The sequence below is a fragment of the Labeo rohita genome, chromosome 20, assembly GCF_022985175.1.
Source record: "Labeo rohita strain BAU-BD-2019 chromosome 20, IGBB_LRoh.1.0, whole genome shotgun sequence".
In the NCBI taxonomy this organism is placed as follows: domain Eukaryota; kingdom Metazoa; phylum Chordata; class Actinopteri; order Cypriniformes; family Cyprinidae; genus Labeo; species Labeo rohita.
Genome location: NC_066888.1, coordinates 10,809,537 through 10,825,209, shown reverse-complemented (window position 1 = coordinate 10,825,209; position 15,673 = coordinate 10,809,537). Strand labels below are relative to the sequence as shown.

Genomic DNA, 15,673 nt, shown 5'->3' with positions numbered 1-15,673 from the left:
AAGACAAAACATCTAAAGTCTGTTTGTGTTTAGCTCACCATTGCAGACCGTACAAGCACATCAGATGCAGTGTTATGTTGAAACGTGTTCAAGTTTTTTTAATTACTTATCTCTCTCAATTAGATTTCGTTTTAGCAAGAAGTAGAAAATTCTTGGAGTCCGGTCCTATTTATTTAGGTGGGCCAGGAACTGTTGGGTCGACGTTGCGGAGTTACTCAAACGCTGTTGATGATGATGAGGGCCGGCATGGCGCTCTGCTGGCTCGTCTCGCACATAGCGCTGGTCTGTGCCAACTTGGCGAAGACACGGGGTGTGCCCAAATTATAAACTCCGGCCTGGAAGAAACAAGCTTTCAAGGAAAGCCTGTACACCTCTTGAGCCTGGAGCTGCAACTTATATTGGGTCTGGCCCAGCCAGCTAAAAGATCCATGCACTTCCAGTGACTCGGGACTGCAAAGACAAAAAACAAAAGTGTGATATGGCTCTCTATATTTTTAAGATTTGGACATTAGGGATCACGCAATACTGAGATGTACTGTACCTGGTCGTTTTATGCCGCAGATCAACGATGACGTCTACCTGAGCCAAGGAACAGTTGGACAACGTCAGAGTGACTGGAACCATACATAAACTAGGGAAGAAAAGGAAAGAAAAATGTCACGAATATAAAATCTTAAATTCTTGAGATTTCTCCTCTTGACATCATGAACATAGTTGAACTAAGCAATTCTTTAGCTGAAATATGCAAGAGAAAACATCAGTGCTTGCGCCTCTTCGTGACCTCGCATTGGAACTCAAGCCAGACAAAATTGATTATTCAATTTTGTGATGTAAAATAGAGCATTCTTGACTTTCATCTGGATATTACTTTGATCAATGGCTCTCATAACTTCTGTTAATCCCATACTGGTGTGTAGCAACTTTAAGTCATTTGTCCTGAAGCACAAATATGGATGGACTAACCCCGAGACTCTGGAACATTCATCTCACGCTACAAGATGTTTGGTTCAATTTCCTGGCAAATTTAAGATCTGTGTGGCTGACGAAACGAGTTTGACCCGGTTTTAGGTTTTCGATTCCATTCCCTCACTCTACTACCCCAAAAACAAATAAAATAATTTTAAAATGATTTTAAGAAATTTTTTAAACATTTAAAGTTGTCATGAATTTTTTTATTTTTTTTTTAAAGGATTAATTCACTTCCAGAATAAAAATTTCCTGTGAATTTACTCTCCATGTCATCCAAGATGTTCATGTCTTTTTTTAGTTGAAAAGAAATTAAGGTTTTTGATGGACAATATTCCAGGATTTTTCTCTATATAGTGGACTTCAATGGGAGCCAACGGGTTGAAGGTCACATTTGCAGTTTCAATACAGCTTCAAAGGGCTCTACACGATCCCAGCCGAAGAATAAGGGTCTTATCTAGCAAAATGATCTGGGGTCATCGGATGCTAAATTCACTTTTACATGTTGTTTGAACATTGTTGTGTGTTGGCAGTGTATGTTCAAATCTACCCTATAATGGTAAAAATCCATGCAATGGTTTTTAATTAATCTGTAAAAATAATATTCTCTTTTTCAAATGGAGCCATTCTCAGATGCCTGTCATTGTGGCATCACACAGACAGAGGGCGGTCCCACCATAGCTGATTGACATGAGAGTCTTACTTCAGACCTGTCAGCTGTAACAGTCCGACCTCCATTGTTTTGATGCTGGAGCAGGGATGTAAGTTAGACAAGAATTGAGCAATTGAGGTGCTGTGTTGCTGGATGTAATAGTTAATATAGTGGTCGTCATTTACTCCCGACATCTGAGCTGCTGAAGATGCAGTTTATTACGTTTGTTTGTGAAGTGAATGCTGATCTACATTAATGCGTCTATGCTCGTGCAAATCATTCGTGATCCAGCTTCACTTAAAAGTGATTCATTTTTTTATGAATCTTTGCGATCGCCTTTCCTAATAACGTGCTAGTTAGCAAGTTTAGCGGCTAAACGCGGCTAAAGTAAACAGACTCGTCACTCCACAGAAGAGAGGGGCGGGGCGAGCAGAGCTCATTAACATTTAAAGCAGCCTTGACCAGAACAGGATGATTTTTGCAGAGCTGATTTTGGCAAAAAAGGTGTTATTTACACTACCATTGAGAATTTTTAACCAAAGCATGTTATAGACTTTATTAAGACCCTAAAGAATCATATCAACTTGTGAAAAATGGGCATCCGATGACCGCTTTAATCAAACTAAATGGTTGGAGAGGTCTGTTGTTTTCACAGGAACATTCAGTTATGACATTACAATTACAAGGTCAAAATGGATGAATGAATTGATTGCAATAAGATCAACAAGACGGATTTCGAATTTTCATTCCACGACAACTTCAAAGGAATTTGTACGTTGCTTGTGTGCTCTTTGAACAGTGATTCATCTCCACTGTGTTTCGCATTTCAGTGAGTTTGCTAGCTGTTGACAGAGCGCATTCACACAAACCCAAGGCTATGAGTGATGACTGAGCTCTTGGACTGTGCATCACCTCGACCCGGTCCAGTTTATCTCCATCTTTCCTATGGACACACCTACTTTCCGCACACCACTGCAGAACTAGGCCAGACGAGCGCTCCTGTGGGCGTCACTGGGCATGAGAACATTAATGTACCTCTGTATGAGTCTTATCACCTCAGAAACACAGTCAGCGGATTCCAGCTAACCAATTCAGGTCTCTTTGAGGTATTCAAAAGTGTTTGTTTGTGTGCGCTTTACCTCTTTTGTGGGAAGGGATGATCATAAGACTCTGGGTAGTGGAGACAGGTCTTTATGAGGTGGGAAAGCTGTTCCAGCGAGGGCTTGCTTACAGGGGGAGGAACGTCAGGCTTGAACTTCAGAAGCACCATTTCCTGAGTTTCCTAATTGACAAAAAGCATAAGTTTCATTCATTCTCAAGGCTTAAGGGAATTACTCCAGCAGAGGAAATTGCTTTGTTAACGAAAGCTTTTTATTCGGTTTAAAGTGCGTGCGTGGCTGAGAGAGGGGAACGGGGTGGATGAGACAGAATGAACGCAAAAGGGAGAAAAGCACGAGCACACGTGAGAGTTTCTATAAAAAGACTTTGAGATCAACATGTGTGACGCCACTCCCTCACGTGCGGGACTTCCTCTGCCATGAATGAGTGTTGCTATGCAACGGTGTGCGGAGAGAGATTTCAGACTGGACGGAATCAGGCCCAACAGCAGGAGGGGAACAGAGGGAAAAAAATGAATGGATTACGGAGCAAATGAACCAGTTTGGAAACCAAAAGATAGTTTGGACACTGACAGAATTTTAAACACTTCCTTTAAAAATGAGTTTTTGCTTTCAGTATGTCTAAGCTAAAACTAAAAAAACTAAAACTAAAAAACATGTTTTTATGAACAGAAATAAAAAATAACTACTGCAACTGGGGAAAAACTAACAATCTTTTTTAAAATTAAAATTATTATTAGTTTTTAATATTGCACATTGTTGTTCAGAAGTCTGGGGTTGTAAAGTAATGTTTTTGAAAGAATTCTTATCAAAGCTGCATTTTACTTGATCAAAAAAACAGTCCAACAATAATAATGTGAAATATGACCATTTAAAATACCTACTTAAAAGAGAAGTCTACTTCCAGAACAACAATTTACAATGTACTCACCCCCTTGTCATCCAAGATTTTCATGTCTTTCTTCAGTAAAGAAATTATGTTTTTTGAGGAAAACATTTCAGGATTTTTCTCCATATAATGAACTGATATGGTGCCCCGAGTTTGAGTTCGATCCCAGCCGAGGAAGAAGGGTGTTATCTAGCGAAACGGTTGGTTATTTTCATAAAAATAATACAATTTGTTTACTTTTTAATGTCAAATGCTCATCTCGTCTTGCTTTCCCTGAACTCTGTGCATTCTGGCTCAAGACAGTTAGGGTATGTCGAAAAACTCTGATTGTATTTTCTCCCTCAACTTCAAAATTGTCCTATATCGCCGTTTTACCTTTTTTGATGAGGGTGTTTGATCTTCTTTGCATGTTCACTTTGCAAAGACTGGGTCAGTACTTCTGCAGCGATGTAGGATGATTTTGAAATGATTTTTGAAGTTGAGGGAGAAAATACGATTGGAGTTTTTCGAGATACCCTAACTGTCTTGAGGCAGAATACACAGAGTCCAGGGAGAGCAAGACAAGACGAGTGTTTGAGATTAAAAAGTATTTAAATTGTATTTTTTAAATAAAAAATGAAAATAACTGATCATTTCGCTAGATAAGACCCTACTTCCTCGGCTGGGATCGTTCAAAATCGGGGCACCATATCAGTCCATTATATGGAGAAAAATGCTAAAATGTTTTCCTCAAAAAACATAATTTCTTTACTACTGAAGAAAGACATGATAAGACATGAACATCTTGGATTACAAGGGGGTGAGTACATTATCTGTAAATTGTTGTGCTGGAAGTGAACTTCTCTTTCAAAGGGTTAATTCACCCAAAATCTCATCTCATCCTATTTTATCAATGTCTTTATTACCTCTCTGGGTCTTGAACGTGTCAGTTGCATTGCTGTCTATGCTGGGTCAGAAAGCCCTTAGATTTCATCAAAAATATCTTAATCTGTGTTCTGAAGATGAACGAAGGTCTTACGGGGTTGAAACGACATGAGGGTGAGTAATTAATAACAGAATTTTAATTGTGGGTGAACTATCCTTTTAACTCTTTTAATTTGAATACATTTTAACTCTTATTTATTTGTATGAGTTATATGATAATGCATTCAGAATTGCCATCACATGAATAAATATAATGTATTCAAAATATAAAACAAATAATGCCAGCATTGCGAGATATAAACTTGCAACTGCGAGAAATAAAATCAGAATTGCGAGACATAAACTTGCGAGAAATATAGCTCTCGCAAATGTGAGTTTGTATCTTGCAATTCTGATTTTTTTTCTTGCAACTGTGAGTTTATACCTCACAATTCTGATTTTTTTTTTTTTTTTTTTTTTTAAATCAGAATTGTGACAAACTCCCAATTGTGAGCTATAAAGTCCAATTATGAGAGGAAAAAGACTATTTTATCTCAAAATTCTGACTTAACTCGCAATTCAGTTTTAAGTCAGAATTGTGAGATGTAAACTCATAATTCTGAGGAAAAAAAGTCAGAATTATGAGTTTGTATCTCACAATACTGACTTTATTGACTTTATTATTTTTCACAATTCTTAGAAAAAAAGTCAGAATTGTGAAATAAAATACTGCAATTGCCTTTTATTTTTTATTCAGTTGTGAAAATTTGTGAAATATTACATTTTAAAAATTTCTATTTTAAAATATTTTAAAAAGTAATTTTAATTTCCTGTGATGGTAAAGCTGAAATCAACTGTTACTGCAGTCTTCAGTGTCACATGATTCTTTAGAAATCACTCTGATATGCCAATATGCTGCTCAAGAAACATTTCTGGGTTTTTTTTTTTGAGCTGCATAATATTTGTGGAAACCATTATACTTTTTTTTTTTCTCCTCAGGATTCTCTGATGAACAGAAAGTGAAAATGAAGTTCAAAAGAGCAGCATTTATTTGAATTCAAAAACTTTTGAAAGATTATAAATGACTTTACTGTCACTTTTGATCAATTAAATGCATCCGTGTTGAATAAAAGTTTTAATTTCTTAAAAAAGTAGTACTTTTTAACAGTAGTGTGGGTTTGGAATGACAAAGGTGAGTAAATGATGACAGAAAAGTCATTTCTACATTAATCACTGTTTTAACACACAATGTCATACTTGGCACATACACTACACTTAGATCAAGTGCGCACGCATTTTTTCGATGTGTAGTCATAAAAATCAGCAGAGAGCTGTCACTTTGTACTAAACACCCACACAGAAGGCTCCAATTCCTTCACCTTGCTAATACTATATATTAAATCCTTGTGAAACACACACACACATACACACTCCCACACAGTCCTGCCTTTTCTACTTCTTATTTACACCATTATAGACCTACAATAGACAAGATTATTCTGCGTCGTAAACACATCACAAGTAAACGCATTAAACATCTGAATATTAATCTACATATTCAAACAGAGCAACCTCTAGTTTGGAAAGGTGAAACTCAGATCCAAACGCAGACACACACGAAGGTCAGAGTCTCTGCTGTCTGGCTCTCTAACCGTTTAAAGCACCTTAGGACGCATCCATCTTCATAAAGAGCAGGACTTACTTATAATGCTCTCAAAGTCACATTGCTCCTGCACTCTGTCTCAGATGGAGAAAATAGAAAGTCAAATTATAAGAGGGAGACTTGAGCGAGAGCCAGTGCAGAGGACTGTGTGTATTTAGCTTGTATTCGAGGCCAGACACCTCACAAAGCAAACTGAAGAAACAGAAAAGGATAAACACAAAGTGCAAGGTGCCACATGCTAAGAAAAGACATGCGATGCAACGGCCAAAAAAAGTCTGTGATGAGCTCTCTCAAGTTCGGTTTGCCTTAGATGGGTCAGGGTTTGTCCGCAGGACTCACGTATTCCAGTGTACCACTCTGAGTGTTAAAGTGTTATCGAACACAAAATTCACTTTTTATACGATGGTGTTTTAGTGTCACATCAAAAAATAAATAAATAAATAAAAATCTAAGATGTTTAAATATTTCAAAAATAAAGCTGAAATACTAAAAGAATAAAGTTAAAATACCACAAGAATAAAGTTGAAATACTACGAGAAAAAGGTCAAAATACTATGAGAATAAAGTCAAAATACTACGAGAAAAAGTCTAAATATTGTGAAAATTATTAGTAAGTTAATATTAGAAAATATTCATAATATTAATATTTAATATATTATTAATATTATTTAATATTTTATATTACCACTATAATATGTATAAATATAAAATATTATTAATATTAGAAAATTATTAATATTAGTCTAAATACTACGAGAATAAAGCCAAAATATTATGAGAATAGTCAAAATATTATGAAAATTATTAGTAAATTATTATTAATATTAGAAAATATTTATAATAGTAATATTTAATATTATTATTATTCATACGATTTATTATTATTATTATATTGTTAATATTTAAATATTAATATTATAAAAAAATATTAACAATAGAAAATCATTATTAACATTAGTCAAAATACTATGAGAATAAAGTAGAAATACTGAGAATAAAGTCTAAATATTTCAAGAATAAATTTGAAATAGTAAGAGAATAAAGTCGAAATATTATGAGAATAAAGTTGAAATACTATGAGAATAAAGTCAAAATACTATGAGAATTAGGGCGAAACGTTTCGAGAATAAAGACGAAATATTACGAGAACCAGATGAGAGATTATGACCCGGACTGAGAGCACCGGGAAAAGATGCCAGGCCACTGGAATTTATTTAAATATTGTTGCATCCGAGCAGCCACACCATCTTACTGGGATGAGGAAGAGTCAATTTTAAGGACACGCGGAAACAGATTAATATCAACATCAGCTCACATACCAAAATGACCTTCCTTTGGGGGCCACTGTAGCTCTCTTATTTAACCCTTTTTAATACTACAAATATATGTGGGATTATTAGCAGAAATCATACCATGTGTTATACTAACAGGGACAGTATGCTTGGAAATAATATTTGTATACGTTTTCAACTGCATTCATTATTTGTAGTGTGACAGTCCCCCAATAGCAAGCTTTGAGCTTTTGATACTTTTAACATAAAACAAAGTCTCAAAAAAACAAATAAAAACAAATTATAGGCTACTGTTTTTTTTACTTTATTCTCAGAACATTTCAACTTCATTCTTGAAATATTTTGACTTTATTCTCGTAGTATTTCAACTTTATTCTCATAATTTCGACTTTATTTTCATAGTTCTACATTATTCTTGTAGTATTTCAACTTTATTCTCGTAATTTCGACTTTATTCTCGTAACTTTGACTTTATTCTCGAAATATTACGATTTTAATCTCATAATCTTAGATTTTTCCAGGCCATTTGCATGCGCAATAGGCTAGAATATACTCTCAAAATATATTTTTAATCTCGCAATTGCTACGACTCTCTTCGCGAAACATTCCGGCTCTCTCTAGTCGCAAAACATTCCGGCTCTCTCTAGTCGCAAAACATTCCGACTCTCTCTAGTCGCAAAACATTCCGGCTCTCTCTAGTCGCAAAACATTCCGGCTCTCTCTAGTCGCAAAACATTCCGACTCTCTCTAGTCGCAAAACATTCCGACTCTCTCTAGTCGCAAAACATTCCGACTCTCTCTAGTCGCAAAACATTCCGACTCTCTCTAGTCGCAAAACATTCTGACTCCAAAATATTATAACTTTGATCTCGTAATTGCTATGAATTAATTCTCGTAATTTCAACATCATTCTCAAAATATTATACTTTTCTCGTAATTGCTGAATTAATTCTCGTAATTTCAACATCATTCTCGTAGTATTTCGACTTTATTCATACTTAAAGTTTTTTTTTTTTTTCAATGTGGCACTAAAACGCTGTCATAGTGGACACCCTACAATGATAAAAATCCAGTCACTACTCTTTTTTTTATCCCCCCAAAATACCTGAACAGTCTCAATTAACAAGCTGTTTAGATTTTCTGAGAAGTATGACATAATTTCTATTGTCGGTTGACCTTTTAATACGCTGCAGTATCGGTCTTGTATAACAGAAGCATGAGACCACACAATGAACATTACAAATGTAAAACATCCCAGATGCTTTTGTTCAACAACAAAAAGAAATCCTTGAAAAGAAATAAATAAAATGAACCCTTTGATAGTTTACGTCAGTGTAGTGTACTATGTTTTTGGCCTTCATAAGAAGTATCCAGGTCTTGAATAAAATCACACACAATCATGAGCTTCAAGGTCCATCTCCTTCATTTTATCCATCCTCGAGCAGTGAGCACCAAAGAATCCTTCTGTACAACCTTCACCTTTCTTCATAATAAAAGTCAGAGAACTCGTACACCTTTCCCCACATAGCAAGGTCAGGAGACTGAAATGATTTCTTTTCTCACTTTCGAAGTGCCTTTATAACCACCCATTCGCTACAAAAGGATCAAGGCTCTGGCGCGCATAAAAGCGACTTGAGTGTCAACGGATGACCATTACGTAAGCTACAGTGAGAGATAAACACAGCCCTGAATTAAAATCATTTTGAACTCTTTTCCATGTGCTGGCCTGATCTCTAATGTATTAAATCAGTAAACAAAGCTTGAAAAAGCTTGCCTTAAGTGGGCATTTTAGTGTTTTAGTTTAACACTCAAGTGCGTTATCAATGCTTGAGCTAACCGTCTGCCACAGGCAGCCAGTGATGAATTAATTCACTAAAATTAATTTCCACGCTATCGAGCGTGTTTGACTGCTGCAGGACGAGTAAGACATTTTTCTTGCCGTGTCAGATGACAAGACGCATATTAAAATTACAGGCCAAAAATTAGATGGCCAGGTCTTTTTTGCATATTAAGGTTAAAGCTTCTGTTCAGAGAACTGTTATTTGAGTTCAGGCTCTTGCCCACGAGGGGTCTTTTACTGACAGGCAAAAGGAAGCATTATAAAGAAAACAAAAAAGGCTACTGCTTATTTTGTGTTCAGCCACTTGAGTGCTTAACCTGAGTGTACTAAGATGATCTATCAATAACTAACACACAAAATATTATTTGCTCATTTGCTCAAGTATACACTTGCCAAGTCTCATTAAAAGATACAGTGGTCTCTTGCACTAAAGGAAGTGAAGTAATTTCTAAAGCACCCACATGAAAAGAGATGAATAGGAAGAGAGAGTCATTGTGAGATAGTGTGTATGTGTAGTACCTCTTTCTGCGAGAGTGAGCAGGACTCTTTTCCAATGGTTTGCAGTGCAACGTGAAGCTGGCCCTCTAAAATCAGCTGTTTGTTATCCTCCACAACATATGCCTGAAACGACACATTACATGATTAATATACAATGATATTTGTCCTCAAATCTTAAAGCATCAGTAATGCCAGTATGCATTAATTATAGCGCTGTCAATTAAAATATCATTTTTTTCAGAACGTTTGACCGATTCTTGATGTTTAACTAAAATAAAAATGTAACTATAGCATGATTCAAGTAACTTTTTCTTTATTAACTCTCTAGTTAAAGACAATTCTATTCCAAGTGCACCACACATGAAGTTGTCAACTTTATGTAAATGTTGAAAACAAATCACATATCTTTACATAAATTATGCATCAACTACATCTTGTACAAACTTGTCTTGTACATATATGTTAACAAATAATATGAGGAAAATGCTTTTAAAATCTCAAAAGTCAAGGTAATTCAAATTCAAAATGCCTGAAGGTATAACACCAGTAGACTATTATTAACTATAAATACACTGTAAAAACAATGAACAGCAGCTTTCACCATGATGCAAACATGAAATATCTTCACAGGTTTTTTTATTCAACTGCTCTGCTTTTCCATTGTTTTTTTTTAATGTAAACATTGACGTGTTTGATTGTTGCAATCATTTCTCTTACAGCGTCTCATGCATAAAACGCCATTCTAAAAGCACGGTGCTCAAGTTAAAAGAAGTTCACTGTCTTTGTCAACACAAAAGCACATTCTGTCTGAATGGTGCAAAGCGCCACACGGTTGATCACGTGCGCCGACATACCGTTGGATCATTCTTTGCCCTTTGTTTGGTAATATTTCTATTCAAAATTCCTCAATTTCTAAAAAAAATAAAATCGTGGAAAACATTTAATTCAAATTAATAGATAAAAAAAAAAAAAAAAGAAAAAAGCCCAGCCTTAATCCCACCTAACACTAAAGTTTAAAAAAAAATACTTTTATATTGCAATTTCATATTCAATCTTCAAATTAAAGTAGAAACAACAAGACAGTGTATTTTTTTTTTTTTTATGACTGAAGGCGAGTATCACTGATACCAATATTACTGATGTCTCTAAGAAATTGTTATTTTTTTCCTAATATTCAACCACTGACTAGCCATTCAACATTACAGTATAATTGAGAGCTATCAATTTTAACATTTATTAGACTTTAAAGAAAGAAGTTCACTTCACATGAACCCATTATTTACACATTATTTACCTGTGCCCTTCAGCAAGTAGGAAATGTACAGAAATTGAAAGTTATCAAAACACTAAATACTTAATTAAATATAGATGAATCCTTAAAGCTACAGGGTTTCTGCAGGTTTTATGAGGGTAAACTTTTTAAAGACCTTTTAAAGACCAACTAAAGAAAATTTAAGGCGAAAAAAAAAAAATGGAAGGGAAAACAATACAGCAATATGTTCTCTAAGTATAGTTCAAGTTTTACTTTAACTTTCAAATTAGCCGCAATTCAGTGTCTAGCGACTGTTTTTAGTTAGTTTGAGTTTTCCCTTTTTGCCTTGCACACTTTTAAATTAGCAAACCAGTGTCAAGCAGTTGTTTTTAGTTGTTTTTTAGTTGTTTTTAGTTCCTTTGCGTTTTCTCTCTTTTCTTCAGTTTAAAGAGAAGTCCACTTCCAAAACAAAGATTCACATATAACGTACTCACCCCATAGAGTAAGACAAGACGAGCGTTTGGCATTAAAAAGAATATAAACTGTATTTTTTTTTTTTAAATTAAAATAACCAATTGTTGCGCTAGATAAGACCCTTCTTCCTCGGCTGGGATTGTTTACAACCACATTTGGGAACGTTTGAATCCGCATTTAAACTGCATTTAGGAAGTTCAAAATCGGGGCACCATATCAGTCCATTATATAAAGAAAAATGCTGAAATGTTTTCTTCAAAAAACAATTTCTTTACGACTGAAGAAAGAAAGACATGAACATCGTGGATGACAAGGGGGTGAGTAAATTATCTGTAAATTGTAATTCTGGTAGTGGACTTCTCCTTTAAGCAGCTTGTAAAAGTGTTGTGTGCATTTTACTTTCACTTTTAAATTAGTGGCATTAACGTAACAAACTAATAATAATTATAATAACTTACACAAAGTTTAAATAAGTATACAAAATTGAAAATCAGTAAACACTATTTAACCAAATAAATAAGAAACGTAGAACGTTTATTAGCAACATGAATAAGAAAGCTTGGAAGCACGGCATACACCTTGATGTAATATAAAATAAAATAAAAAATACAGTTTAAATAAATAAAAATCAGCAAACACTGTGGAACCAAATAAATATGAAATTCTACTATCACCTTAGATAAATGGTAGAAGTCAACAGGCTTTTCAAAATCCAAAATATTTTTAAAACATGCATTTTTTTTAAACTCTTCCGCCATAGTTTTGTCTTTCTAACTTCTCTCTTCTTGTCAGTCAGCTCGACCCACTCTCTTCAAGTGATAACTGAAATCTGATCTGTGATGTGACTGTCATTCGGCACACTGCCTTGAGCAGCTGCGTTTGTTTTTAATTGTATTGTCTGTTCTCTAACAGAACTAAATAATTTTTATTACTAAAAAAATCAAAACGACAAGTTCTTCTTCAGGTGACTGACAGATGAAGCAGCACATACCACCTTCTACTGCATATTGTTTAATAAATACTGAGCGACCTAAGCCAAGCAGCACAGAAATTACGCTTTCGCTTCACTTCAATATGAAACACGAGGAAACAATCCTTCATGAAAATTAATGACAGCAGTTCACTGCTTTTCTACTGAAGCTCACTCGTCACCTGTACCTTTCTCCGCATTAGTTTGACTAGCGCCTGCCGCTGAAGTGAAGTTGGAGTGCGTGTTTGAAAAGTCTGTTGTTGTAAAGACATTCTGCGACTAAATAAGCGCAATTCTTGTCAAGACAAAAAGAGACAGAAGCAGCAGTTGTGAGTGGGGTGGCCAACCCTAACTCCGCCCCTGCATGTACTGTGTTAAATATTTTTAACGTTGTTAAAATCACCTGCGTTAATTTTAACAGCACTAATAATACTGCAATAATATAACCCTGTAGCAGAGCTTTATGAAGGACGAAGCACTTTACATGCATTATCGTTAAAAAGCAAAATAAAAAAATCCCACATATATTTGAAACATTTCATCAGAATACCTTCCAAAGGATGATGATGTCAAGCTCTACTTCACTGCATTTTTTGACAATACTGGTCACACCATCACCAGTCCCGCTCTGTGGCGTGAGGCTCTGTCTACGCATTTGACTAGCACCGCCTGCGGAAACGCCCCCTCTCCTGGGTTCAGAAGGCAGACCCCTCCGGAAGAAAAAATCAGCACATGGAGTGGTAGAGCTGACAATCTGAAGAAAGAGGAAAAAGACAAAGAGAGAGAAGCACGTTGAGGACTGAATGAAGACATTGTTGAGAAGCCGAATGAATCACAGATTGTCAGTGATTTTTTTATTTAGCTGTAAGGTTTATCCAGTGATGCTTAATTCTCAGTATCAATCTGAAGTAGTAGTGAGAACATGAGGGCATTCTTACTTGCTCGTTGCCAAGGTTGAGGTCGGCAAAGGTGTATTTTTCTACTGCATCTGAGGTCACTGAAGCATTGGGGGGAAAAAAAATGTCAGTATGTTCCACAGTTTGTTGCATTAGCCATGAACAGCTGTGATTGTGGAGGCAAAGTCACATCTAGAAAGTTTGCATGTGCGTTTTGGAAATTTGTTTTGTATCTTGGTCTTTCCACGCAGCATGTATGCAATAGTGCAAATTTTGTATTAAAATACATGGAATACATGAGGTTGGTGTTTGTGTGTGTAGACTGGACGCCCCACCTTCCTCCATTCTGCATCTAGTGGCTTTGAAGCACAGCTTCCCCCTCTCCCTGCTGGCCAGCTTAGAGTCTGAAGGCAAAAACAAGGAAGATGATAAGAGTTCATCCACTTATTCTCAGGAAATCTGTCTTATTGGTTCTCCCACATTAGAAACTCAAATACACAAAAGCAGTTCAGATGTCAAGGCAGTTAATTAACTCTTCAAAGCAAAGTCAGAATTTTAAAGTGCGTTCTGCTATCCTTGCTCCATATTTCACAAGCCGTTTTCCGTGTTTCTTTTTTATTTCTTCAAAGGTTTAGTTTTAATTAGCCACAGCATTTTTGAACATATCTCCATGTGAACTCGGGTCATAATTACACTTATTTTAATATGCCACATGGTAGTTTTGTGTGTGCAACAGAGCAAAAAGTACTTATGTATAGAAATCCTCCCTGTCGTAGCTGTTAAGTCTTATTTAAAATGACAAGATTTGTCACTAGGGGTGTATCAATGCACCCTAAGCAGGTTGAAAAATCGCTGTATTGCTGCTGTTCCATAAGCGCCACCTGCTGGCAGAAAGTGAATCTGCATTCTCATTCAACCCATCTGGTGTTTTAGTTTCGAACAGGTATGTTTTATGTATTATAGTTTTGCAAAAGTAAACTCAGACCATTGTAGAATTTCTCATTTAAACTAAGAACAGCTTTGTTTAGACTGTGATTAAAATGCAATGGTTGCCTCTAATTTTAAATGGAAAAAGGCTGGAGCCAAAAGTTTAGTCGTTTTTTTTCCCCAAAGATGAACAAAAAGGCAGTACTTTTCATTTGTTTATACAGTAGCTGTAGGTCATTCCTCCATCATCTCTTCAGGTTAAGGTCTCTCTGTTCCTTCAAACCATTAAATTAATTAAAAGTACAGAATTAAAGAACTTCCAAAAGGCGATGCGGCGTAAACATAAATACTGGTAAACAACACCAGCCGCCAGGCTTCTGTGTAAAACAGAAGTTTGATTTTAGAAGTTCACACACTTTATAAGCAGACAGCGATTTAGCTTTGGAAGCATTACTCGGTTAAGGATGCATTGTTCTGAAGCCGCAAAAATATTTTCACATCATTCAATATATTCGCCTCATCCAAGCACAGGATGAACGCATGCACAGGATTCAATTTTCAATTTAGTAAGCTGCTGAAATGTGTATGTTTCACACACTCAGCACAATTTCAAAGTGACCTAATTTCATCTCAGCATTTCAGAGCTGCAGCATCACACTCTGCAGGGTGTGCATGAGCGCGTGTTTCTTGCTCTTAAGGTATCGGCCATATAGATGACTCAACACAAATGCAATGTGACCCACTTTCAACAGGCCATTTAAAGGCTGCAGGTCATGGAGTGTATCACTGTGTCTGTACCGCTGCCAGCTTCTTCTTCTGGCATGCAATCATGTTCCTCTGCATCAATATTCCCAGTGCTGGAGGTACATATGGATTTATGTAGACAGATCGCTCTCTACACAGCACCTTAAAACAGATCCATGTGATGTTTTGAAGGAACTACAGATGTTCAAAACTAAATATGTAGGCCTTTATTAACCCCCCGGAGCCTTGTGGAATACTTTTTTATGATGGGTCGATGCACTTTATTTTGCTTCAAAATCTCAACGGCCATTCACTGCCATTATAAAGCTTTGAAAAACCAGAACATTTTTTATTATAACTCTGATTGTATTCATCTGAATGAAGAACATTATATACACACAGGATGGCTTGAGGGTAAGTAAATCAGAGTGTAATTTTCATTTTTGGGTGAACTATCCCTTTAACAAAAAGAAAACAGATCAGCATATATTTTTGTGAAAAAAGTGTTACCATTACACTGTCATCCTTACAAAAAAGTTATTTTAAATAATTCAACAATATTTCTCAGATAATACTTAAAAACATTCCA

General features: G+C 35.7%; 1 protein-coding gene across 3 annotated transcripts in view; it reads right to left on the bottom strand.

The window, feature by feature from the left end:
• Nucleotides 1-15,673, bottom strand: part of trappc8 (trafficking protein particle complex subunit 8) — a 65,015-nt gene continuing 49,342 nt past the window's right edge. For all 3 annotated transcript variants that reach the window (XM_051139455.1, XM_051139456.1, XM_051139458.1), the window contains 7 exons: nucleotides 13,749-13,817; nucleotides 13,456-13,514; nucleotides 13,068-13,271; nucleotides 9,843-9,944; nucleotides 2,758-2,900; nucleotides 542-631; nucleotides 1-450 (listed from right to left, as the gene is read on the bottom strand). In XM_051139455.1, coding sequence (XP_050995412.1) covers nucleotides 216-450; nucleotides 542-631; nucleotides 2,758-2,900; nucleotides 9,843-9,944; nucleotides 13,068-13,271; nucleotides 13,456-13,514; nucleotides 13,749-13,817 — 902 coding nt within the window. In that variant the 3' untranslated portion in view covers nucleotides 1-215. The remainder of the gene's footprint in view (nucleotides 451-541; nucleotides 632-2,757; nucleotides 2,901-9,842; nucleotides 9,945-13,067; nucleotides 13,272-13,455; nucleotides 13,515-13,748; nucleotides 13,818-15,673) is intronic.